General features: G+C 39.2%; 2 protein-coding genes across 2 annotated transcripts; one reads left to right on the forward strand and one right to left on the reverse strand.

The window, feature by feature from the left end:
* Positions 1 to 3,509: 3,509 nt before the first annotated feature.
* LOC149848069 (uncharacterized) lies at positions 3,510 to 8,527 on the reverse strand. Its single transcript, XM_090017421.1, has 6 exons — positions 8,226 to 8,527; positions 7,147 to 7,183; positions 6,415 to 6,651; positions 6,256 to 6,303; positions 3,748 to 4,196; positions 3,510 to 3,582 (listed from the first exon to the last, which is right to left on the reverse strand). The coding sequence occupies exons 1-6, from the start codon at positions 8,525 to 8,527 to the stop codon at positions 3,510 to 3,512; spliced, it is 1,146 nt and encodes a 381-aa protein (XP_089873547.1).
* An 8,931-nt stretch (positions 8,528 to 17,458) lies between these two features.
* LOC149848070 (F-box/kelch-repeat protein At5g15710-like) lies at positions 17,459 to 18,653 on the forward strand. Its single transcript, XM_090010367.1, has one exon. It carries the CDS (start codon positions 17,604 to 17,606, stop codon positions 18,651 to 18,653), a length of 1,050 nt encoding a protein of 349 aa, XP_089866493.1. The 5' UTR covers positions 17,459 to 17,603.
* The last annotated feature ends 8,058 nt before the right edge of the window (positions 18,654 to 26,711 follow it).

Below are 26,711 nucleotides of genomic sequence, written 5' to 3' on the forward strand. Positions count from 1 at the left end.
TTGGGGTGTTCTATGGGGTTGCTACACCCATAGAGGTCTATTACTGATACAACCAACCTAGTGATAGTTGTGTGAGAGAGTATCTGAGAATGATAATTGGGGTAATTAAAATATACAAACATATGTGGTGTGTCGAGAACTAAACTAAGAGTAGGGGCTTAGAGCCCACTACAGTTGTAAGTTAATTGTTTATTTTATTTATAATTATTTTGTACTATGTTGTAGACTCACCTTCATTTTTGTTTGATTACAACTGTAGGTTTTAAGCATTAGAACAGTCAGTTTGTGAGCAGTTTTTTTCTTCTTCAGTAGAGTATTTGGTATATTTTTACTTTCCTTATCATTGAATAAGATGTAATTGTTTTCTTTTGTTACGAATGATGAACAATTGTATAAAAGTTGATTTATGAGAATAAAAAAAAAAAAATTTGTCATGTTTTCTCTGTGTAAATTTTAAACTTTTTTTCTCTGAGAAGTAATACCAATAGAACTCAGATTCCTGATATCCCAGATCGGGGTGTTACATGTTTCTTTCCCATTTTTTGCTAATTTGGGGGACAAGGATGCAAATATATGGGAGAAAAAAATTAGCATGTAAACTATTTGTGCTATTTTGACTCATGTATTTATTGCACAGGAACTGAATGCGTTTTAAGATTTATTGTATTTCCATGGTTTCCAACCATTAGTAATTATGAACCGATATTGATTATGCTAACATGTTCCAAGCATCAAAGTGGAGTGTTTTGTCAACCACGGATGATACAAAATTCACCATTTTCATATTGGAACCAATGCACGTTGAAAGTAACCCTTCAAAACACACACCTGTCACAAAGACACGGCAAAAAGAAGGTGAGGCATGCCATTCTTGAGTAGTTTTCCATTAAGAGAAGCGTATATAAGCATACACGACACGATAGTAAATTTGAGTATCCACACAGGTGCCACTGCTAGTTTGGTAAATGATTAACGGTGTTCTCAATTTTGGGTAAAGGTGGTTGGGGGAAATGTTTTTGACTTTGGCTATAGAACAAAATTAGCATTTTAGAGAATTGCCATACAATTTATTTGGGCATTTTGTTATAGATGCACTATTCTGGAAATATGTTCATAGTGAACTAATTTTTTATTTTGCTGCTTCATTTCTAGGTCATCACATTTAGGGGAGGTCAGAAAATCAATGAGCAGTGGTTGAGAGTTGCATCGCACAGAAAAAGTTGTGTGTGTGAGGGAAGGATCATCACCTTGTGTATAAATAGTCCGGTTGTTTGTGGACTAAATTTCATTCTGGAAAGCAATCTTTGTACTAATGGAAACGATGTGAAACTGTCCTTTTAATTTAAATCATGAATTTTGTTGTTTTTCATTGTTCAAAAATGAATACAAGCTAGGGTTGGGTACTGGCAGGGCATGGGCTTGCTGCCATTTTCGTCCTCAGCTTGGCCTGGACTAGTTCTAGGCCCAACCCATCAACGGGTCATGTGCTAGTCAACCATACTATGGCCCGTAAATAAGCCAGTCACCGAGTCCAACATTGACCCGGATGAGGGAATCGTTTTTTCTATGAGAGTTATACTTAGCGACTCCTGATAGTACCGTTATTACACCTATAAAAGCTGAGCAGTTCCATATCCAGGGACCGTGTGCCACCAATAGCAAATCCACCTGCGGCCGGATCATGTTCCAATCCCTGCAGTGGACTCAATTGACTGAGTCTAGGCACCATCCTGCATGCCCGCCCAAGAGACTTGTTGTTCCGGGAATTTCGGGGCGGGGGGCTGAGAGAGACCAGAACATTTGGCAAGAGACAGAGGCTTCTAAGGAATTGTATGTCATGCGAGCATGAGGATTAAGACGTCCAATAGGCACAGATAGATGCATATTCTGGATTAGCTTTTAAGATGTTTGGGAACAACACTCACGTGTTTCAAGCTTGTGAGGTGAGTGCTCACTTTCTGATCTATATTCTTTCTTCATCTTTTTAGTAAAAAAAAAATCGTTTTAAAAGAAAAAAAGAAATCTACTTAACCTACTTATAGTCGACCTGATACACCTGAACCCCATAACCCATTGGCTCTAAAGTGGACTATATACCATGAATCGAACCCTGAAAAGATTCAAATTGATGGGTATATATGGTTCTGATTTTCAGGACCGACTCAGAATCGTGTCTGATATCAAATGGATTGGAGTTTTGCACGGTTCTACCCAATCTCAGGAGCCTGAACCCGATGGTAATAGACAACCAGGTGGGAATTGGGTCCTTGCTTCGAAGGTTCCCAATATTGGTTTCTACTTGGATGATGGTTGTGGCAGGGAAGAGATCAACCCATAGGTGTATCTCATCAGCAAAGAAGCGAACAGTTGCAATGACTTTATGAGATATTTTTGCCGCCTCTTAGGGCTGGTAAACGAACCGAGAAGCTCGTGACTCAGCTCTGTTTTGATCATCACGAACTTGTTCATGTTAGGATCGTATAGCTTGCAAGCCATGAGCTTTAAGTGCGCGACATTATCGTTGATTTTGGCATCCGCTTTCCATGAGGAATTCGGATGCATGGGCTGTGTGGGACACAACAGAAACACTCAGTTTTTCATGTGTTTTTTCGTAGAGGTCAGGTCAGGTGATACAAAATTTGTGTTTTGAAATCACCACCATCCGTGGGGCTTCATTCTTTTTGTATCGATAACATCCACTGGGGCACCGTCTGCACAACGAATGGCAATGATTTCAAAACACACACGATTTGTGTTTTGACATATCGCCCGACCCAACCTTGTTCAATTTCCGTAGCAAAGCCACATTTTCTGTGGCATGCAAACATGCCCTAAGGAATGAGAATTCGGAAAATAGGGCACCTTGAAGTAGCTGCAGCCAGCAGCTGTTTTTGTAAAGTTTTATTTCCGTTTATCACTTCTTCTGTTAACCCGTCTTTATCTCAAACAACCGACAGCCAGCAGAACGGGAATTGGAGCCCTGAATATCCGTCTTGGTGAAGAAATCAATGTGTGTGGTTGGACAAACATTGCTTCGTTGGATCATGACTGGAGGAAATTGATGACCATCTTAAGCCAAGTGCAAGCTTCACTGTATTCGCAGAGACCCATGGAGCATTGGTCACTCACTTGGGCACTAATGAAGCGAATCAGTTTCCTGGTAGTAGACTTGAGCACAAGCAACAACTTGCAGCTTCTGCTCAACTCCACTACAACCGCGAGGCACAGAGTCACACTAAATTACCTCCAAACAGATGACAGAAACACCGAGAGTCGGGTCATACGAGTTGAGCCACTCCATGAGGCAGGTTTAGGAGGGAACAAGCAAGAACACAAATTGGTCAAATAGATCCATTATTACTTCTCTAGAAGTACATAAAAAAAGGCTACATTTCCTCCCCATGAAATCGAAACAGCCTCAAAATGATGAACCAATCAAATAATGGTAAAACACCCAAACCAGAAAATACACACCGTAAAAGAAAATACCACTAACCTTCCTTTACCTCCTAGACCCGAGAAGCTGAATGCCCCAAACAGTCAGCGTTGCACAAGCCCACCGACCTCATCATATCTCCGAAGCTGTCATCATTTCATTTTAACAGCCAACAATAACCAGATCTTCCTAATGTGTTATAATTCACAATCCAACAACAACAGCCCTAACAAGGGAAAAATGAAAAAAGAAAAATAGATATTATATAACACCGGAGAAGAGACTCTTAGCATGTCCGAACTCTATCGGACCAATCAATGCTGTTCCTTGCTCTCTCTGGTGGTTGACCCGTGCTCTTCCTCGACTTCTCCACTTGATCAACGCTGCTCCTTGCATTCTCATGTCGCTCGATGCTCCGCCTCAACTTATCCCGGCGATCAGTGCTCATTCTTGACTTTTCTGGGTTGTCTGTGCTGGGCCTGGACTTCTCCCTCCGATCATTGCTTTGCCGTGGAGGCTCCAGAGGGTCGGTACTCTTGCGTGAGGGCTCTGAATTGTCAGTGTTATGCTTTGATCCATTCTTCAGGCCTGGAGATTTTTCAACTGCCGAAATGAATTTCTTTAGATGTCTGATGTACTCAGGGTAGTGTTCCAAGTTGCAGTGGTTCCCTCCCTTAAGCCATAGAGGCTCATATTTCTCCTTGCAGAGTTCCCACAGCTGCTTGCCATGAGAACAATCAACAACTTCATCAGCTGTCCCCTGAAATGCAGAAGAAAGTACAAAACAATCATAAAGTTGTTCACTCCAACCAACATAACAGGAGCTTCCGACCATTCTCTCTGTCGTGCACAAAATACATCACCACCATGCTTTCCAAAACTATAGAAAAGGATAAAAAGAAAGAGAGGCGCGGGTCAAAAAGACTCCTTCAGGTAATGAAATTTTCATGTCCATTCAAAGCAGTTTTTGCTATAACCATTCTGTCGGTATTAGAACCACCACCAGCAATTCTGAATAAATAGAGCTTTCAGTGCTCATATCCGAACAAATAATACAGATAAAAAGGGAAGTTCCTCTAAGAGTATTTGCTTGCCATCAAATAACAATCTACTTTCACACAATCATGAAGACAAGGACTGTAGCTGATATATGAAATCTTAGAGAATGTCGAGATCCCACTTAGGTACCACATAATATCCAAGGAGTAAAACTCGATCCCTTATGCACACAAGGATGCGTGCAACTAAAAGTGAAAATAAAATTTTAAATTTATTATTGAGTTTCTTGATAAATTTGAACCTGAATGTATCATAAGTTTGTCTACAAAGAACATGAATGTGATCAACAGAAATCAAAATCTCACTCGCTGAATGGCTACAAAATGGCAACTTGAAAAATATATTATTGCTTAGTGAAAGCCATCTATTCACATGCAACAAATACTTCATATCAAAATCAAATTACACATTATCACATTTTTTCTTATAAACTCAACTTGATATTTTCATTTAATCCATTACCCCAGGTCCCCAACATACCAGAATATCACCCTACATTCGCAGTGATACCATAGAGAATCTGTCTTGCAAGGGGCAGATGGAAAGAAGATGTGCAAACAAAACTACCCTAAATAAGTCATGAAATCACAACAGAGTACTGCTTGAACTCCTAGATTTCTTCTCCCTTTCTACTATGAAAAATAATCGAATCATAAGCTGCCTGAGCCAGCATGTCTTGGAGCTTTTAGGATTAACTTTATGGACAGACGAGTCAAGGTTCCAATGTGTTGAGTATGCGAAGGATATACAAAAATAGAGTTGGTGATGATACACAAATCAAAAATCTCCAATCTCCTTGACAACTTCGAGCAACTCTTATGTTGAAGGTTGCAGCCACAAGCCAATCACATTTCTCCATTGTAGTAGATTGAGTTAATCCACATGATGGAAAGTACCAGAATCATGCTGACAATCATGGTGTCAAACAAGAGGCCCAATCAAACTAAGTTATCCAAATATACATCTAATTACACAAAAATCTAGACCCTTCATATGGGATTTCGTCTTCACTAACTTACAAACAGTAGAGCTGTTGTTTGACAGTATGTTAAAGTCCTGCTCAATTCATGTTGTTTAGTCACCCTTTACTTTGATTAGTCACCCTTTGCTGAATATGGTGCATTACACGGACAAAACAAAAACTGCCTATTTTTAAGCATTAAAAGGCAATTGTATATGGATGCCTTGTGGTTTGATCCATATGGAACCCCTTAACCTGCATTACACATAGCTTCCTGTTTGTGGTTCTTGTCTGGAAATAGAAACTTTATCTTCTCAGGGTTTTTGTGCATGTCATAACGCTGTGTGCAATTGTTTGTGATTCTAGTACACAAACAAGACCAGCATGAGAGGGTATGAAACATGAACACCACCAGTAACGCATCATGCCTGCACTGACAATTATTAGAAGGTTTCCCAAAAATAACTAAAATATGAGATTGTAAGGCAGAGCCCAAACTAATTGGCAATGATATCCATTTAACAGTTAACAGGATCAGCCACATTACATCTAGAAGAAAAACTAAATAATTACTTGTGTTTGCAAAGAAATAAACAAAACAATAAAAAACATCTGAAACTCCAAACAACATAATGACAGAAGCTAACCAAAAGAAGCACCTAAAAATTGGATGGAAGAAAAAGGAAAACAAAAAGGCAAGCAAATCATAATAGGCTCAACCAACTTAGAGAAGGAAACCTAAGATTACCATCAACATTCACAGAACAAAAACACTAAAAGTGCAGCTGAAAGAGCTTACATGAATGATCAATACAGGGCAATTAACATATGGGACCTTGTCTATGTTCTGCAAAAGAGAAGAAAGAAAAATATGATCATTGTTGTGGCTTAGCTTTAAAATCATGAGCAAGACAGTAAACAAAAATAGTCTTTCAGTAAAGAAATCAGTAATTCAAACCTTGTAAATGTCAAACCAGTATGATCGCTTTACAGGATACATGACTCTTAAGCCAGACATTATCGGGCTGTGCAGCACGACAGCTCTCAAGCGAGGCAAGCGAGTTGCTAAGTCCAAGGTTGGGCCACTCCCCACTGACTGACCATATAAAATAACATCTTCCTCCTTTGATCCATAAGTCTCTTGGAGGCATTTATAAGCTGCCTCAATATCTGCATATGTATTTTGCTCACTTGGCTACCAGAAAAGCCACAAAAGTACAAATTTTTAATCAACTCTCTTTTACAATATATAGTGTTTTTCTATGTATATGCAAGTGTACTAGTGCTTGTTAAAGTGTTTGTCATTCTCATCATCATCATCATCACCATTATTCATTGTCCCATCTGCACGGTGTTATCCATGTTAGTCTGTGTGTCGGTGCATGGAGGTGGGGAAGTGATTTGTTCAGTGGGTATTGGCTTTCTTAATGTCCACAGGCTTTTGCAGACACTAACTTCAGCGTATGTTTTTGGCTGTGACAAATACAAAATATCTTCACAACTTCATAGAGAGAGAAAATTAAAAGGTGTGTTGCATTTAAAAGTACAATTAGTTAAGGTGCGCTTTACTCTTCATCTAATTGCTTAAATACCTTCAGTAGTGGCAAATGATATTATGAACCACAGAATTTTTAAATTTATAGGGGCAAGAAAAATATGTTGAACACATGCAACCATGCAACATGCATACCTTCCCAGATGACTGTCCATAACCAGAATAGTCATACCTGCAACATACAAGGTTTTTATGTTACATAAGCATCTTATTGCACTTATCGAAAAAAAAGAAGCATAGGTATCACAAATTTGAAAAAAGAGAACAGATTTTATTAGACATAAAGAAGATATAAACTAGCTGCAATTTGATGCAACAGAAGTAAAAGCAAAGATCGGTATAAATTAATGTTCTAAATTCTGATACATGACTGCGTGCATTTAATTAATACTAGTACCTCTCTAAGTCAAAAAAATAATGCCAGATTATGCTTTTTCAATGTGTAAAAATGAGATTAAACCGATGCATTTGCTTACTGCAAACTATCCTTGAGATACAAATTGACACTTCAATTTTTAGCAATAAGTACTGTTGAAAAAGTAGGCATTTGACCGCTACAATGTTGTATGTTTTCATTGCCAACCTACTTGTTCGAGAATTTATTTCTTAAATACCGGAACCCACAAATTACTAGTTTACTAGCCACATCCTTAAAGCCTAAACAATCATCTACAAACAAAATAATTTTTTGACAGCATCTATAAACCACCTATTTTATTTACTGATAGTATCCTCGCAAAAGCATACCCGAAAAATTCAAATGTAAAGAGGCAAAACTTTCAGAATATAGAAAAGAAAAAAATATGCAAGGTGATCTGTGATTATTAAAAATATAATAATAATAAATTAATCATTTAAAAAAGAAAAATTCAGATAACATGAAATATGAAGCTAGTATACCGTTGCAATAGTAGCGGCACTAGAAAAGAACATTGCATTCCTCAATTTATGCCCCAAAATCGAATTTTCCAACAAAAAGAAACCTTAACACTCAAGAATCCAACACAAGATGATGATTTCCAGATTCCTCTGTTTTAGAAGAAAAAAATGAAATTTCCAAAGTACAAACAAATCCATTACGCCCAATCACTCGAGCTCCAATGAAAACCAAACATTTCCCAGACTTCGTAAACACTAGAATCACCACGAAAATAACCCCTAGAGACTCCATCTGAAAACGATAACCAAAAGGAGAAGGAAGTGAGGCCACTCACCCCATCAGATTGACGCGGAGGTGGACGCTCAGTTCGGTGAAGAGCTCGTACATCTGCCCCAAATCCGCGGCGTTCCCGTGCGAGTAGAGCACAGTGAGGCTCGCCATGGGGTTCCTCACATACATCGCCACGATCTCGGTTCCGCGCCGGGTGCAGAGCTTCAGGACGTCGACGTTCTCCCTCTGCGGGACGTCCGAGAGGATCAGCCGGCCGGAGACATCGTCATCCAACAGACTGTACGAGGGAGGGTTCGGCGGGAAGAAGGCGAACTTCGCCGCCATCGACGACGTCACCGCGCCCATTCTCTTCTCGCCCGGATGGAGGCAAGAAGGAGGAAAGAACTCCGGATCAGGCACATCCGTAAGATCAAAGCGTCATTGCCACAGAGACGGCGGCCTGAAAACCGGCGAAATGCGATCGATCCGCCGCCGTCGACGTTCGGAATGCGCTTCCCGTGAGATGCAATCGGTGAAGCGGAGGTTTAGGGTTTAGTGCTCCTCTTCCTCTTCTTCTTCCTTCTTCTTCTCTGAGAAAGGAAACGAAAGGAGGAGAGGAGAAAAGAAGGGAAGAAGAAAGGGCTGTGTAGAGTGGAGAGTGTAGAGTGTAGACAGTGGTGGTCAGTGTCACGGTCACTATGTTTATTTCTATTGCCGATACGAATCGGATGTTCCGATTCGGTTGGTGCTGATAAGCATTCGACAGCACTTATTTGTTGTCCCTTGTCTTGATCCTGCTTTTTAAGGCTCCCAGATCTGCGTTTGAGAGCCTTGGATCTCGTATGTAAATTGTAAAGATCTTGAGATTCTCAGGATTTCGAGATTTCGAACCAGAGGTTTTCTCATCACTCCCGTTCATTTGGTAGGTTTTGGGGATCTCAGATCTATATTTTGCACGAAGAGATGATCAAATCGGTTCGAAGACTCATCTCAATCTTCATACCCTTCTTTGAGATTTCATTGGTGGTTTTGATTAAATCAGACAACTCTAAAGATGTGATCTACATCATTTTAAATTGCCGAAATCCAACTTATTGGTAATTAAAAAATTCAACAGGTGACAAAATACAAAAATTTGTGATTTAAAAATCAATTTTTTAATTGAAAAAGTACCATCGAAAGGTTGATTCTTATTGGATGCACTATGCTGTTTTTATTTATAAGGTCAGATTTGATCAAGACAACTTGTTTAGTAAGATTTAGGGGACACGAAGATGAGAGATGTCATTCCATTGGAAGAAGCCTGGCGTGCATGAAAGCTAGAAAGACGTAGGAAAAATGATGTAAAATGAAAAATTAGTATGAATTTTTTGACCCTTCCAAACAAGAGACTTTTTTGCTGAAAGAGTTTTTTCCTAAAAAGTACATTTTTTTGATAAGAAACATTCGTCAACGAAGAGGTGGAGGAATGTTTCCTGTAGAAAATTTATTTTTACACTTCCATCATCCATCTCACCATCACCACCACCCACCAAACTATTTTCTCATTTTTTCACATTTTTCACTGTGATTTTCTCATGCTATACAAACAAGCGGAAAACTTTTTTTGAGAAAACTTCTCATATAAAAAACTCTAATAGGCAAAACTTTAGAGTTTTTCTGGCTTTCAAACCTACCCTTAGTCTCAGGTTAGAAACAAATAGTATCATATGAAACTAAAAAACTGTTGTTTACTGTATTGATGTATATCAGAAAAACAAAAAGCACTCTCTCTCTCTCTTTCTCTCAAAACCTGGTGCATAAAATTTTGGTAGATGTTTATGCGATCATGCCTATGCATCTTAGTGATCTTCCACTCCCTCCTACTGATGCTACCTATCCTTTGTCACAATCTAGGCAAGCGGCTATGGCGTGAGCCCATTTTTATCTGTCTAATGTTCTTTTCTCTTGTGCTTTCTTTATTTGTTTTGGCTTTTGTTCTTGTTCAATTCATGGGTTCAACATTTTGTTGATCTTCATGAGTGGTAATGTTGAATTACTTTCGTCTCTCTCTCTCTCTCTCTCTCAATTAAAAAACTGTTGTTTACTGTATTGATGTATATCAGAACCCAGGCTAATTGGGTGGTAGGCAGAGTTGTAGGCAGAATGTCCTCCCCCAAGCCCCACAAGAGTTTGGCTCAACCCTAACCCCATAACATTTGGGTCCAGTACCCGGCAGGTCGGAGACACGTTCTGGCCCATGGGGCCCTAATGGGCCCCGGGTCAGTCCAGCCTGAGTTTGATCAGTTAAGGGAAAGAATCGGAGAATTGGTTGGTTATTCCTAGTTTGACCTAAAGAATCAGATAGGTGCGAATCCAGGAATGCTGATCCATTTTCGTTAGACTCCAGATTTTGCATGAACTAGCTGGGGGCCTTTGGCTGTTTGGCATCACAAATGTGAATTATCCACCTTGACCAGAACCAACAAGCACCGAGGAGCATAAGTGGAATGGGTGAATATGTAACAAATTGCTCCTATCTCTCGACCTGTTGGGGTCTGCATTTTTTTTTATCTAGAATGGGATCCAGATCCAGTAGAACAAAAGCCAAAAATTTAGGCAATGTCTCCATTGTCAGCATCAACAATCACAATAAATTGAAAAAATTAATTTATGGGAAAATCTCTTGAAAACTCACATCTAGTAAGCATAATTTATATATATATATATAATGATAAAAATAAAAAGGGGGGGGGGGGGGGGGCAGAACTGGGCTGTAGCCCAGTCCTGCCTCCCGGCCCAGTTAAAAAAAATAAAATAAAATAAAATTTAAAAGCCCAGTCCTAGCCCAGCCCTGATTCCATATGAAATAGATTTTTATCCATTTTTGTAGCCCAGCCCAGCCCTGACTGCAGCAAATAGTTTGATTTGTCCATATGAAATAGATTTTTATTAATAATTGTAGCTATTTTTTATTTTATCTTAAAAAAAATTTTTGGGGGCGCTGCCCTCGAACCGACTATCACACCATTTTTTTTTGCTACACCCCTGTTTGCACCCCCCCCCCCCCCCCTCACATGAATCCTAGCTACGCCCCTGCCAGCGGAGGCCTTGGGTCCATAGGGACAAACGTTTCTTTTGGCAAAATCTTGTTTCTCAAAAACTCGTGAAATCTTTTCATAAATCTCACATTTTTTCGGCAAAATCTCGACAACAAAAAATAAATTTAAAAATAAAACTATTTTTTATAAGAAAATATTAATAAAAAATATTTTACAATAAAAATATATAGGTTTTTCATGATAAATAGCCATTTAAAATGTAAATACCACATTTAAATCACGGTATCTATGTTTTTTCATAAATCTCATGATATTTTAAAGTTTTAAACTTTCACGTAATTTTTCATGATATTATCGAGAGATTTTCATAAATCTCACAATATTTGTCACTATGCTTGGGACCAAGGGTTCTAGCCTTGGAGTTTTAAGCCTTTTACATCTTTTGCTGTTTTAAACTTTCAGGCAATTTCTTATGATATTATTGCGAGATTTTCATAAATCTTGCGATATTTGTCACTATGCTCGGGACCAAGGGTTCTAGCCTTGGAGTGTTAAGCCTTTTAGTGGGCAGCTTTTCCACATGACCCATCACTGCCAACTTTAATCTACAAAGCAAGAAAAGGAAGTCCCAATGAAACGCCTACACTTTTTCATAAAATTTGAAAATCTATGCCATTCACTTTTTTTTTTTTTAAACAGCCAATTATTGTTCAGTTTTAGACTTCAAAGGGCATATTTGGGTTGCACTAAGTGTGACCAAGTTCATGAGCTCCAATACTCTTTTTTTTTTTTAAAGGTAAGCTGAGGTTATGCAGACAGTTATTACTGTACCACTGGGTTTTGCACCTGCAATGTCTCACCACAAGGAGACGTGCACTGACAGCTCGTATTCAAGAACTTGGGTCAGGACTGATCTAGAAATTGAAGAACCATTAGACATCGTGAACTTTGTCACGTTTCAAACAAGGTTCAAGCATTGGCTTACCATAAGAAACACGGGGTGTACTAGCTAGTTCTTCCGAAGTTTTCATGAGTAGCATCTAGATGCACCATTTATCGAGAAAAAACGGGATAAGCTAAGCAATTGCAATATGCTTCATAATAGATTATCTCATCTTATGCCCATTTGTCATAACCCCCAGGATCTCATTGTTGCGAGCATTTTTTATCAAATCAGACACAGCAGATGTGATCTACACGGTCTGTTTAGTGAGGTCGGAATCCGACGCGTTTGCGGGGTTTTCTGGAAATTCAAAAAATCAATAGCTGCAAAAACATTAAATTCTTAGGATTTAAAAAAACCTTATTTTTTCTTCCAAAAAAGCATAATATAAAGGTTTATTTCTATAAATTGACCATGCTGAATCCATCTATGGGATCATATTTGACAATCATCAATGCAACAATGAGATCTCAGAGCAGATATAATTAAAGAGAAGGCAACACATTAGGGGTGACTAGATCCCGTTCCTCACAAATGGCTGGTAAAATTCCCATTGTCTTCTACTGTGAAACCTTCATATTCCACCAAAGATTATTTTTAGAGAAGAAAATAAATGATCAGATATTCTTGATTACTAAGCTTGGATCAAGCAAGTTTTTTGAGTTATACAAAATAAGCATGAGTCTAGTCGTAAGATTAATTGAATATTGCCTCGGACCTGAGATTGGAGGATCTAGATGTGTGATTGTAGGTAAGTCTGGCAAACAAGCCAAATGAACTAAACAGGGGATGTTCAGGCTTGGTTCATTTACCAGTGGACCTAGCATACGACTCAGCTCATGGTCATATTTAGAGGAGGCTAGCTCAAACTCGGCTCATGCCTGAACTAGATGAGCCAAGCACAAACTTGTGTAAAATGTTGCATGCTATTTACTTGTGTGTTTCTGTATTTATACTCTCTCTCTCTCTCTCTCTCTCTCTCTCTCTCATATATATATATATATATATATATATATATATATATATATATATATATATATTACACTTAAAGAACACCTATTTCCACATATTAGAAATCATAGCTGTAGGTTGTATCTTCTCAACCAGACCTTATGGATGTACTCAGACATAGTTTATTTGCTAGGGATCATTTTTTGGATCATGTTTTTTGGATATAAAAAATAGGATTTTTTTTAAGTCATTAAATTTTGATACATTGAGGACCGTTGGTTTTTAAAGTTCTTAAAAAACCTACATGTATGTTATAATCACATGACCCAAAACTTGTTTTCTACTAAATAATACTTATAGATCATATCTATAAGGTCTGTTCAATAAAAAAAAATCAAGAAATTTGAAAATCTAATGCTTCTGTTAGGTGGGAGTAGGTGCTACGGGAGCACCCTATCATTACTATTTATATATTACACTTAATTGTGCATATTATATATGTATATTCTATGCATCTTTCTCTCTCTCTCTCTTTATATATATATATATATATTCTTTGCATTCTTCTATTTATATATTACACTAATTAAAAATATATATCACACAAAATATATACATATTTTATCTATATGAACTCACTCAAGCCAAGCTGAGCCGAACACCTTGTTGTGGAAGCGGATCAGGTCATGCTGAACATGAGCGTTTTTTCTCATGCTGACATCATAGCCGTCCGATTTGCATTTTAAAAAGCTCAAAAGTCAACAAAACCATGTGGCATTCATCCAAAATGCAAACAGACGGCCACGATGTCAGCATGCCCTGATCTGCGCCCCCCTTGTTGTCGGGTTTGACTCAATTAGGACAAACAAACAGATCATGGCTCATTTCATCAGTTATACCAACAGATCATGAATGAGCTCATGATTAGCCAAACCGAGCCGAGCTGCTCAGTTCGTTCACCAGCCCTAATTGTAGGAACCTAGGTCCTTGGTTTTCTAGTCTCTCCCCCTCCATCAGACCCAAAAACCATGAATTCACGTTGCTTTAAAGGATCTGAGAAACTCTTGATGTGAAGACTAGAGGGGGCATGACACCATGGCAGATCCAACCTTGAGTGGAGTTTTCGTGGATCTCTGAGGGCATTCAACTCTATCTGTTAAACGAGATTAGTTCGATCCTTGAGTTTGAGGTCATTAAAGCTTGTTTAAGCTCATTAATTTAAATATTTTTTGTAAATGTTATCATGCTCTTATACTTAAAATTCTAGGTTGATCTGTGTAAAACTCTCTGGGGACACCTTTTTGTTTTTTAAATGATGAATGAAAACCCTCAACAGAACCGAGTCACTTAATGGGCTCACCTCCCTGCAAGGTAAAACTCCAGATTGAGGACACGACCACCCGGCCTTACTTACTCCAGCCCTGATAAAGCAATGACAACCCCCATGGGCCAGTGGGATTCGATCCTAGGCCTTCAGCTTGATGCAGTGACCACATGGGTAACCACCACGGTGGTCATTGGGGCACCCGGCCTCTTCTTGTCCAACACAGGAAAGTTTTTCCATTACTTTTGGCCTTATAGCAAGGGACTCCGAAACTAGGTATTAAACTCATGATGTCCTTCAACTTGAACACCTCATAGGGAACAATGTGTCGGTTAATAAATATAAAAATAATTAAAATTATTTTTAAAATTATTTTAATAGCTTTTACACGTGTCACTTTTTCATTGCTCCAGAATATTTTTTAATTATTTTTTCGGCCGATCACTTTGAGTGTTGGTATCGGCCAAACGGTTGGTTTAGGGCATTTATCATTGGAATGTTGAGGTTATGTTTTTTTTTAATCAACTTTAAATAGGCAATGCCAAGGGACCTTAGAAAGCGCTGGGAAATAAGCCAAGCCACTTGCATCTCGGTTCATAAGGAACTAGTTCAAACTCATAAAATTGGTTCGACAAACTGAATACGAACAAGATGTTGGACTTGGCTTGGCTCTAGTAAGCTCGTTAAGTGCTGATAAATATATTTTGAATATATCCAACTTCATATAAATCAAATGATTGATGTGTTTATTTTGGATAGGCCAAATTGTTTGGTTTGAAGCAATATATTTATAGATAAAATCTTATAGATTTCAGGTCTGAAATATTATTGTAACTTTTTATAATTGTGTTATTTTCAAATCTAACTAATGTATTTTTTCTATAAACATGCTAGCTCGAGCTCGACTTACCACAAGAATAAGCCAAACTTGAACACTTCAAGCTTGTTCGTGATTTTACAACCAAAACAAATTTTTTTTACGAGATTTTATGAAAAAAAAACAAATATTTTTTAAAAATGACACGAGATTTTATCTTGCTATGGTTTCTTCCGGAACAAGATTTATGAATATGCCTAACACTATAATAGGGATGGCAGTGGACCGGGGCGAGAGCGCGGGACAAGGTTTCCCACCTCCGCCCCCATCTCAAAATTTTGCCCTCCATCTCCCCCCCCCTCATCTCATCATGGGTTTTGATTTTAACATTCATCCCTGTTTCATGTCCTTCATCCCCGGTCCAAACTGAGCAAAGTAGGACGGGGCTTCATTTTTATTGGGTCCCAAGGGCGTAGCTAAGGGGGGGTAGGACTGCCCAGTCCTGCCTCCCGAAACAGTTAATTTTTTTGTTTGTTTTTTTTAAAAGCCAAGTCCTAGCCCAGCCCTGATTCCATATGAAATAGATTTTTATCTATTTTTGTAGTCCAGTCCTAGCCCAGCCCTGACTGCAGCAAATAGTTTGATTTGTTCATATAAAATAGATTTTTATTAATAATTGTAGCCATTTTTTATTTTATCTCAATTTTTTTTTCAGGGCCTCTGCCCCCGAACCCCCGACTATCGCACAAATAAATTTTTTTTTTGCTACACTCCTGTTTGCCCCACCTCACATGAATCCTAGCTAAGCCCCTGCTGGGTCCATTGCCATCCCTATAGAAGGAATGGGGACGAGACGGGATGGGACAAGGCAGGGGAAAGCGTAAGTCCATCCCAGCACAGGTTTTGATTTTAACCTCCATCCCCATTTCATGTCCTCCATCCCCAGTCCAAACGGGGCAAGGCCGGGCAGATCCCATTTTCCCTCGGTCCACTGCCATCCCTTCACCAGATCCAGCCCTACCCAATTCCGGTTAAGATGGATCAAGGCGCGGCAAAATTGACCCGATCCAAATATTAACTCTTCATAAGCGACAGTCAATCCCGATTCCTGATCCGAACCGGAATTTTCGTTTCTAAATTCCGAGTTAATGTCAGAGATCGAGATAGAAACGCAAACGATAAGAAGGTTTTAAAACAGAAAGACTAGTACGAATTCTTTTCTTAGAAATTGACCATTTTATCCTCACAAAGTTTCTCAATTCTCATTATAGAAGTCATATGGATTTGGAATTTTCTATGTAATTTACTTTCACTCTCTACCCTTTTTAGAAAAGAAAATATAGAAAAAAGGAAACTCGATCGTTTTCTTCGTTTGAACACAAAACTCTCTCTCTCTCTCTCTCCGTCAGAATCGGAAATTCAAACCCTAGAAGAGCGAAAGGTACTTTTCGAATTCCCACGGAAAATCGATTTCGTGGTTTTCGTCCAATTTTCCTTTTCGAAATCACGAAATTGACCGCAGTCCTTGAACCAAAGTTAGGGTTTTGAACCAACGTCATTTTCCTCCCGTGGTTTGTGTCACCGACTCACCGCAAAATCAGGAATTTAATTCTTTTTATTTTATTTTATTTTTCCTTTGGATGTTCGTTACGGTCTTCGGAAATTAAAGGGTTTTGAAACGGTGGGATAACTCCTGTTAAGGGTTTTGTTTGAGAGTATCATTTTTCCTCTTGAAGGGGCGCGCTTTTTCTCTCATTTCGTGTTTTTTTGTGGGATTTTCTCGATTACCATTTTAGCCATTTCCCCAATTCCGCTATTCCGCAGGTGTTTTTTCAAGAATTTTTTCTATGGTAAGATCGATCTCGTTAGGGTTTTCTTTGTCGCCCTGATTTGGGCATTTCCTGGTTTTTGATTTTTTTTTTTTATATCCCGGAAGTGAAAATTTGACTCCCGATTTTCATATTCTTGGGGTGCTTGTGCTTTAGGGTTTTGGGCTGTAAACCATTTATCTTCCTTCCCTCCGTGTTACCCCAAAAGCGGTTCTTTCTTTCGTCCTTTGGATTTCATATCCAGGATATTGCAAAGTGTATTTTTTATTCTTCTTTATTAGGAAAAGAGAAATCATGGATGGCAATTTGGTCCCTGAAGCTCGGGAAGATGAAGAATCTAGGTGCCAAGTAGGTTGCATTGGGCAGGTTTCACCGAGAAATGAATTAGCTTTAGATGAAGACCGCCCGAAACGAACAGCTTCCGGGCGAAGCGGGAGCCGGAGTCCCTCTCGGCAGAAGGTGTTTAAGTCGAAACCTCGGGGATTTGATGAAGAGGTGGCGTCTTCATTCAGTAGGGTTGTGCACCTTGACATCCAAATGGAGGATAGCATTTGGGCTTTCCTGCCTGAGGATCTTTTGAATGAAGTTTTGGCCAGGGTTCCTCCCTTCGTGCTTTTTAAGCTTCGGTCGGTGTGTAAACGGTGGAATTCGATAATATCAGATGCGGGCTTCATCAAGTTTCATGCGCAGATTCCTTCGCATGGCCCTTGCCTTCTCACCTTTTGGAAAAATCTGCAGACTCCTCAGTGCTCGGTGTTCAGTTTGCCGCTCAACACTTGGTACAAGCTCCCGTTTTCGTTCTTGCCTGAATGGACGTTTTTGTTGGTTGGTTCTTCGGGAGGCTTGGTTTGTTTTTCGGGGTTAGATGGGTTGTGTTTCAAAGCCATAGTTTGTAATCCTCTGACTCAAACTTGGCGGACGTTGCCCGCTATGCATTATAATCAGCAGCGCCAGATGATATTGGTTGTTGATAGACGAGATAGATCATTTAAAGTGATTGCCACCAGTGACATTTATGGAGAGAGAACATTACCTACTGAAGTATACGATTCCAGGTCGAATAGTTGGTCTTTGCATCAGGTAATGCCTGCAGTAAATATCTGTTCTTCAAAAGTAGCATTCTGTGATTCTAGAATCTACCTTGAGACCCTTTCACCACCAGGATTGATGATGTATAGATTAGATACAGGCTACTGGGAACATATCCCAGCCAAATTTCCTAGATCTCTATTAGATGTTTACCTTGTTGCAGGTACCTGCAAACGCTTGTTTTTGGTTGGAAGGATAGGTATGTATAGTTCCCACCAGAGTATGAGGATTTGGGAATTGGATCATGTGAATACTATGTGGGTTGAGATAGGTAGAATGCCCCAGAGGATGTTTAAATCTTTGTTGAGAGTATCAGCTGAACGGTTTGAGTGCTTTGGACAAGATAACTTGATCTGCTTTACATCTTGGAACCAGGGTAAAGGTCTCCTTTATGACATTGACAGGAAAACGTGGTCGTGGATTGCTGGTTGTGTGCTTCAGTCATGGAACAGTCAAGTTACCTTCTATGAACCAAGATTTGATGCATCGATCTACTAAGAAATTTTACTTCAATTTATGTATAGAATGCACGCTGGGAAGGATTTCTCGTTATTGTGGCATTGAGGTTTCTCCAACGAAGAGAAGATGGCTCACCTTCTTTGGTGCTTGAAGAGTGGGGTTTTAATACATTAGACATTTTTACTATGCTAATGGACAAAAAGTTGGTACTGAAGAGAGCCAAATTCTGATGCTTTGTCTGTTAAGAAACTTGACTATCAACGATCCAGTCGACCATTATTGGTGTTCTTTCAACACAGCAAGCATGTCTCCTTGGAGTTGGTGCTTGACGATGGGGGTTATAGTTCTTGAACGACTGATGGATTTGAAAGTTGGTGCTGAAGAAAACCACATCTGATGCATTGATCTGATAAGAAACTTCTTCTCTGATGATTTATATGCAATGATTATCGGGGAGTATTTCAATATCATTTGTGTTTGGTTTTACTTCAAAAGAGAAGATTGCACCTAAATGTTGTGCTTGGAAGATGGATATCCTAATTGTCGAGCATTTTGCTAAAAGGACATGAAAGTTTGTATTCGGGGTAAGGGAAAGGTGAAGTTACTGCTAGAAGATATTTGCTGTACAACGCTAGTGTTCTAAGATCTGGCCATGAACTGTTAACTCCTCGTGATCCTGACACCCTGAAGCTTGAGATGTTCTCTGAACATGTAAAAGTTGGTTGTTCAATTTGTGCTCTTTATTTCTTTTGTGCAAGGATTTGTTGCAAATATTAGGATTTAGAAAATTTTCATCCATTCTATGTACTCTGTGATTTTAGTAAATGACTTGCAAGTGCACTGAGATTGATAACAATGGTTAGTCACTTGTCTCTTGGCCTCTGCGAAAACATGTTCAGTTATGTTTGTTGTGATCATCCATACCATAAGCTGAATTAGCATTTTCTTTTGAAACTTTTACTTCCCTGATAGTTGTGTTACTTTGTACCAAGTCTTTATCTGAGTTTCACATTCATCTATCATCATCTTGAGTGGCAATGACTTAGACAATGATCAATAAAGGATTTTGCCCCTTGGTTTGTGATTTTGGTGTTGCCTGTCTGTAACTTGGTCTCTGTATTTAGCACCATTTCTTATATTTGCTTGGTTCATATGCAGTTATGCCTGTGTGGAACAAACTGCACATTTTTAAGCTAGTCCTTGATCAGTATGATGGTTTGTTTGTTCAACTTCAGTTGATTTGCTTCTTGCTGGTTGACTTAGAGTTTTTCTACTTTAATAGCTTGGCCGTTATCATTTTGGTATTTTGCCTTGCACACCAATATGGGATGTTTTCTAGTATATTTTGTGATAGAAGAGTATAATAGAGAGCATGGATAACAGGGGTACACCAGCATTTTCTGGTTCCTTTCCTTCTAGGCTGTAATAGGATCTTGAATTGCTACCAGGTTCCTTTAATGATACCTAGCATGGAAGGACTTATTTTTGTGTTTGTTTTGAGAGCAACCAGCTGGGAGAAGTAAATTAAATTATTTGTGTAATAGGAAAATTTTATTCAAAATACTTTTTAGAAATTGGCGTTGCACAAACTCATGCCAATCCCATGAAACCCAAGGAACTGACCCAGAACTGCTGCTTCCTGAGTGTGTGTTTGAGATAGTCATCAACTACTTGAATTTCTGCACTTTAGTACTTCCTTTCTTGTTCCATATGTTTATGTGACTGTAGCTGGTAAGGTGCTTATTGCACTTATACATAAAGAAGAGATCAGATGGTAAGTGTTCCTTATCGTTCATTTTGTATTTCTGTCATGACGGCTAATGCATGTAAAGAACACACTTTAGTGTACAACAACAAACAACAACAACTACGCTTTCATCCCAAAACAATTGGGGTCGGCGATATGAACCAACAAAGAAAATCATTCTGGGTCTTCCACATGAATCCTTCTCCTCCATTCATTTCTATCCAATGCCATGTCCTCGGTGAGGTTCAAAGCATTCATATCCTTTCCTATCACCTCCATCCATGTCTTCCTAGGCCTACCCCGACCTCTTTTAACTAATATATTTTCCCATTTCTCCATCCTTCTAACTGGAGCATCATTAGGCCTTCGTCGAATATGTCCAAACCACCGTAAACGATTCTCTCTCATCTTATTTTCAATGGGTGCAACGCCTACCTTCTTACGTATCTCCTCGTTCTGAATCTTATCTTTTATTGTATTTTCACACATCCATCTCAGCATACGCATCTCAGCTACACTCATTTTTTGAATATGATGTCTCTTAGCAACCCAACATTCCGTACCATATAGTAAAGCGGGCCTAATAGTCGTCCTATAAAACTTTCCCTTCAACCGCAATGGCATTCTACGATCGCACAACACTCCAGTTGCACTCTTCCATTTCATCCACCCAACCTTTATCCTATGATTTACATCTCCATCAATTTCTCCATACTTTTGAATGATAGATCCCAAATATTTGAAAGAATCATCCACCGGTATTTCTTGCTCACCAAGCTTCATTACACTCCCATCTCTATTTCGTTGCTTACTAAATCGACATTTCATGTATTCTGTCTTACTCTTACTCAACTTAAAACCTCTTGCTTCCAATGTTTGTCTCCATAATTCTAACTTAGCATTAACCCCAGCTCTAGACTCATCAATCAAAACAATATCATCAGCAAACAACATACACCACGACACATTTTCTTGAATTGATCTTGTAAGCTCATCCATCACTATAACAAATAGGAAAGGGCTTAAAGCAGATCCTTGATGTAACCCAACCGTTATAGGAAAATTGGTTGTCACCCCTCCACAAGTACGGACATTGGTTACTACTCCTTCATACATATATTTAATTTTACTAATGTACTTGAGAGAAACACCTTTCTTCGTCATTGTCCACCAGAGAACGTCCCTAGGTACTCTATCGTAAGCCTTCTCCAAATCAATAAAAACCATATGCAAATCTTTGTTCCTCTCTCTATTTCTCTCAATAAGTTGTCTAAGAAGATGTATAGCTTCCATAGTAGATCTTTCAGGCATAAAACCAAATTGATTCTCTGATATCATGACAACCTTCCTCAACCTAGACTCAATCACCCTCTCCCAAAGTTTCATAGTATGACTCATGAGTTTTATACCACGATAGTTTGTGCAATCTTGTATATCACCCTTATTCTTATATAGAGGCACCAAAGTACTCTTCCTCCACTCATTAGGCATCTTATTTGTCTGCCAAATCTTGCTAAAAAGATTTGTCAACCATTCTAAACCTTTCTTTCCCAAGCATTTCCAAGCCTCGATAGGTATACCATCTGGGTCAACTGCCCTTCTTGATTTCATTTTCTTCAAAGCCTCTGCAATTTCTTTCTTTTGAATCTTGCGCATGAAGTCACGATTCATCTTATGAAAAGGAATGGAAAAGTCTCCAAGATCTTGAGCATGACTTTCATTAAATAGCTTATCAAAATAATCTTTCCATCTCTCCTTAATCTCCTCATCTTTGACTAAAACCCTTTGCGTTTCATCTTTGATACATCTAACCATACCCTGATCCCTCGATTTCCTATCTCTCATTTTTGCAATCCTATAAATATCCTTCTCACCCTCTTTGGTATCCAACTTGTCATAAACCTCCTTATATACCTTATCCCTCGCGTTCCGAACTACTTTTTTAGCTTCTTTCTTTGCTATCATATACTTCTCCAAATTCTCATTATCACGACTTTTACTTAGATTTCTATAACACTCTCTTTTAACCTTAATAGCTAATTTGACATCCTTGTTCCACCACGATGTATCCTTACCTAGCGGTGCACCGCCTTTAGACTCACCCAATAACTCCTTAGCCACCTTTCTCATGCCACCCGCTATCTTATTCCACATAGATTCTGAATCCTCCTCGAGACACCAATCAACTTCTCTAACTACCCGCTCTACAAACATTCCTTGTTTAGCTCCTTTCAGTGCCCACCACTTAATTCTAGGATCTATCCTATGTCTATCCCTTTTGCGGCATTGTCTAATTCTAAGATCTAAAATTAAGACTCTATGTTGTGTAGCTACACTTTCTCCCGGTATAACCTTACAATCGATGCAACAACCCCTATCTCTCTTTCTAAGTAGGAAAAAATCTATCTGACTCGTATTAGCCCCACTTTTAAATGTTACTAGGTGAGACTCCCTCTTCCTAAACCAAGTGTTTGCTAAGATCATATCATAGGACAAACCAAAATCTAAAATCCTTTCTCCACTATCGTTTCTTTCTCCTATACCATAGCCTCCATGGATACTCTCAAATCCATCTCTACTAATGCCTACATGCCCATTAAGGTCACCGCCGATGAAAAGCCTTTCTCCATAAGATATCCCTTGTACTACTCCATCTAAATCTTTCCAAAATTGACACTTAGTGGAATCATCTAAACTTACTTGAGGTGCATAAACACTAATAATATTAATAATATCCGTACCTAATACTAATTTAATAAGTAAAATCCTATCACCCTTCCTACGGACCTCAACTACATTATCTATAAACTCACGACTCATAACAATCCCTACTTCATTCCTATTCCTATTTATTCCTGTATACCAAATCTTATATCCCCAAGGTTCTATCACTTTTGCTTTCTCACCTACCCATTTGGTCTCTTGTAGACATAAAATATCAATCTTTCTCCTACACATAACATCTACTAACTCTACCAACTTACCAGTTAAAGACCCTATGTTCCAAGTGGCTAACCATAATTTTATGGTCTTGGACTAACTTCTTTACCCCCACCCGTCCAACAAAGTGACGGAACCCTTGCTTATTTGACACCACACCCGGGCGCCGGTGTGACGCGTCGCTTCCGGGCGATGACCTAGCAACCCTTGCCCATTTATCACTGCCTCCGGGCCTATAGAGTACATTGCGTCGCTCAGTAGGGAACGCTCCAACGAAATTCTCATATTGGTTCATATTCATAGGGTATCACTAAGTTTTTATGTTGGTTGTCACATGCCTACCGCAACCCTCCTCCTTTATCCGGGCTTGGGACCGGCAGTGTATAACTAAACAGTTATACACAGGCGGAGTTTTAAAAATTGTACCTTGAGTATTTTTTAAAATTTGCACATGTAAGCATTTTAATTGCTCGGATCTCAAACCCCCCTCTTCCACTTCCCTGATTTTTGTTTTCTTTTTAAAGGATCTCAAACCCCCACATCCTTCAATTGAACAGCTGGGATTTCCGCATCCTTGGATGTTAGTAAGATCCAAGTCATTCTAATGCTAAGTTAAGGAGCTCTTTAATGCCTTTTTTTTGGGGGGTAGAATGAGATAGCTGGATGGTTTGGTCGTACTATCAATTATCACAACTGAGGGTTCTCAGTTTCGAATCCCACAAGTGTTATCCCTTTGCTTGCCTATAGAAGAAAAAGTGGTAGGTGCTTGGACATTAGGTACTTGACACACACGTGCACATGCTGGCCATCACATAAAAAAATTAATGTCAAAAAATGAGTTTTTCTGCCCAACAAGCAATAGCGGCGACAAAAATGGCTGCTATTGACTTTCAGTGGTGGTTTTTATCGCTGTTATTGACCTTTAGGGGCAACTTTTGTTACCACTGTTGCTCCTCTTTTTTTATGCCAGCATGTTCAAGTGCTTATCAAGTACCTAATGTTCAAGAACCTATGCCCTACTCGCCTATTGAAAAGAAAAGAAAATTGCCTCATTCTTAAAACCTTATATGAGATTTTGAAATCCTCAGATATATTGGCCTCATCTGCCGCTGTTCACCCAAGGATCTTTGGGTTTCCTTTGAAAACGGATCTCAAATCCTAGAAATAGTGGGGGTTTTACATCCCCCCACGTGTCCCCTCTCTGATTGAGCACAAAAGTGCTCCCTAAAGCATGTTTGTGTTTACAATTTTTTTTCTACAAGCAGAATCACTCGGAGGAGGATCCATATTTTTACACGGACCTGCTTGAGAGAGAGAGACTCTTTCTCGTTATATAATCTCTTTAAGTTTATGTAATAACATTTAAATATTGCAATGTTAATTTAGAAATATCAATGACTATAAAATCACGTCGAACAGGGCATGTTTGCTTGCTTTGGTCACAGGTGGGGTGAGCAACGGGACTGAGAATCCAAATGCTACGATTGTTGGTCATGATGTTGGTCTCGTGACCAACTTTAGCAGGATTAAGGAAGAACCATTTTCATGCGAGATTTAGAATTGCAACTTTCATTTTCTCATGTTTCGCTAAACTTGTGAAAGTGCTGTGGTTGTGATTTGCTAACACAGGAAGGTGAGAAAAGCCAAGATTAACAGGACACTGCAAACATTACATCAAATGTGATTCATTCTCTCACATCTTGTGAGAATGGAGTCATGGGGTGGAGCCCGTGACTCCAATTTTCATGAAAATTCATGATTCTTATGATGGTCATGCAAAGAGAAGCAAATGCACCCTTGACTATACTTTTGGCACCATTACCTCCATCAGAATTCCGAACAATATATAGCAGGTGGTAAGCAATTGTGCAAATTCTCCATAAACATGCATAAATGATTGAAGATGGCTGCTTCTATTTATGAACATCGACCATTGAATTCTAGGCCCTTCAAGTTTGAAACAATGATGAGCAACATCCACCAATAGATCTCTCTTTCTTTCTCTGTGCTCTCTATCGCCAGATCTTCAGCGCTTTCTATCGCCCTGGACCCCTCGAACCAGGCTGATCTCGTCTGGTTTTTTTTTTGTTCTTAGTTTTGTTTCTGTGCTCTCGGCCTGTCTGGGGCCCGTTTTGTGTTGCCGCCAGGTTCAATGTTTGTTGACCCTTTTCGTAATGTTGATGTTTATAGTTCGTCTCTCTCTCTCTCTCTCTCTCTCTCTCTCTCTCTCTCTCTCTCTCTCTCTCTCTCTCTCTCTCTGGGGCCAGAGTCCTTTTACCAAATGGCCATCAATATATAGTCGTCTCACTGTAACAGCTCTCAAATGTGATCTTATTTGCAGCTTGGGTAAGGTGGAAGGTATCCCAGAACACATACTGATTCCTGTCTTGACATGGCTTCTCTAATGGAGGGCAGGTCACTGTCCCACCGTACCTGCCAACTCCACAGCATGCTCTGTTTGCCACTGTGAACCCAGAAGCAACGAGCATCATATAAGTTTTCAAGCTACAAGAAGCACACTGCCTATGCAAAACCTTGAAGGCATTGTATATGAGATAACAGTTTTTCAACATTAGAGAGTTATGGACTGGAGTTCACCATCTAACCTTACCTGTGGTTGAATATAAATGAACAAGCTCGTTTGTGCAATCCAGACCTAACGCTAATTATTATGATCTTCCAATGAGGTAGGCTTGTACTTTTTTTCGCTGCCTCCATGCCTAAGCTGGAGGCAATGCAGTTTCACAAAACATTCTTGGTGGAAAACATTGAGTTAAAGAACCAGTGGAACAAACATGGTCCTATTGAGTTGCACAAAATATTCTTGGTTAAAAAAATGAGGCGTAGTGGGAGGAGGCCTTGGCTGCTAGGCGGGTGGTCAGGGTTCCATTACCATGAACATCAGCTCCTTTCATTAAAAAGTGCAAGGGTATGATGCTCTTGCTCATGCTGAAGCACAGCAAAGGGTGTGCCACAGGTTTACACCGTCAGGACAGCGGCTGCAAGTACAGCAGGTATACCCACCACAACTAGGTCTCTGAAACCGGGGGGGTCACTGTTCCTCATGAAAAAAAATCCCACCAACACGACATGCTCCATGGACTTAAGAAATAGGAAGAATTCTTGATTACGATGAAAACAACTAATGCTTGACATTGTGCGCATGGCCATGTTTTGCAAACTTCTTTTTATTCCTACTTGTGTAGTTTTCAAGTTCATGTTCTCAGTGCAATGGTTCTACAGTCTAAGAGTAAGAATTAGATAGACATTGAAGCTTATGAGATTAGTCCTATCTTCAGCTAATGCAAATTGAAATTTCAGAATGCTATAGAAATGTTGGAGATCATGAACTTGGTCGTAGTTGCTTATGGGGCCAAAGTATGATCGACTCCTTTGAGCTGAATGGAACT

The sequence above is a fragment of the Nuphar pumila genome, chromosome 1 (genome assembly GCF_984573655.1).
Source record: "Nuphar pumila chromosome 1, dmNupPumi1.hap1.1, whole genome shotgun sequence".
Classification (NCBI taxonomy): domain Eukaryota; kingdom Viridiplantae; phylum Streptophyta; class Magnoliopsida; order Nymphaeales; family Nymphaeaceae; genus Nuphar; species Nuphar pumila.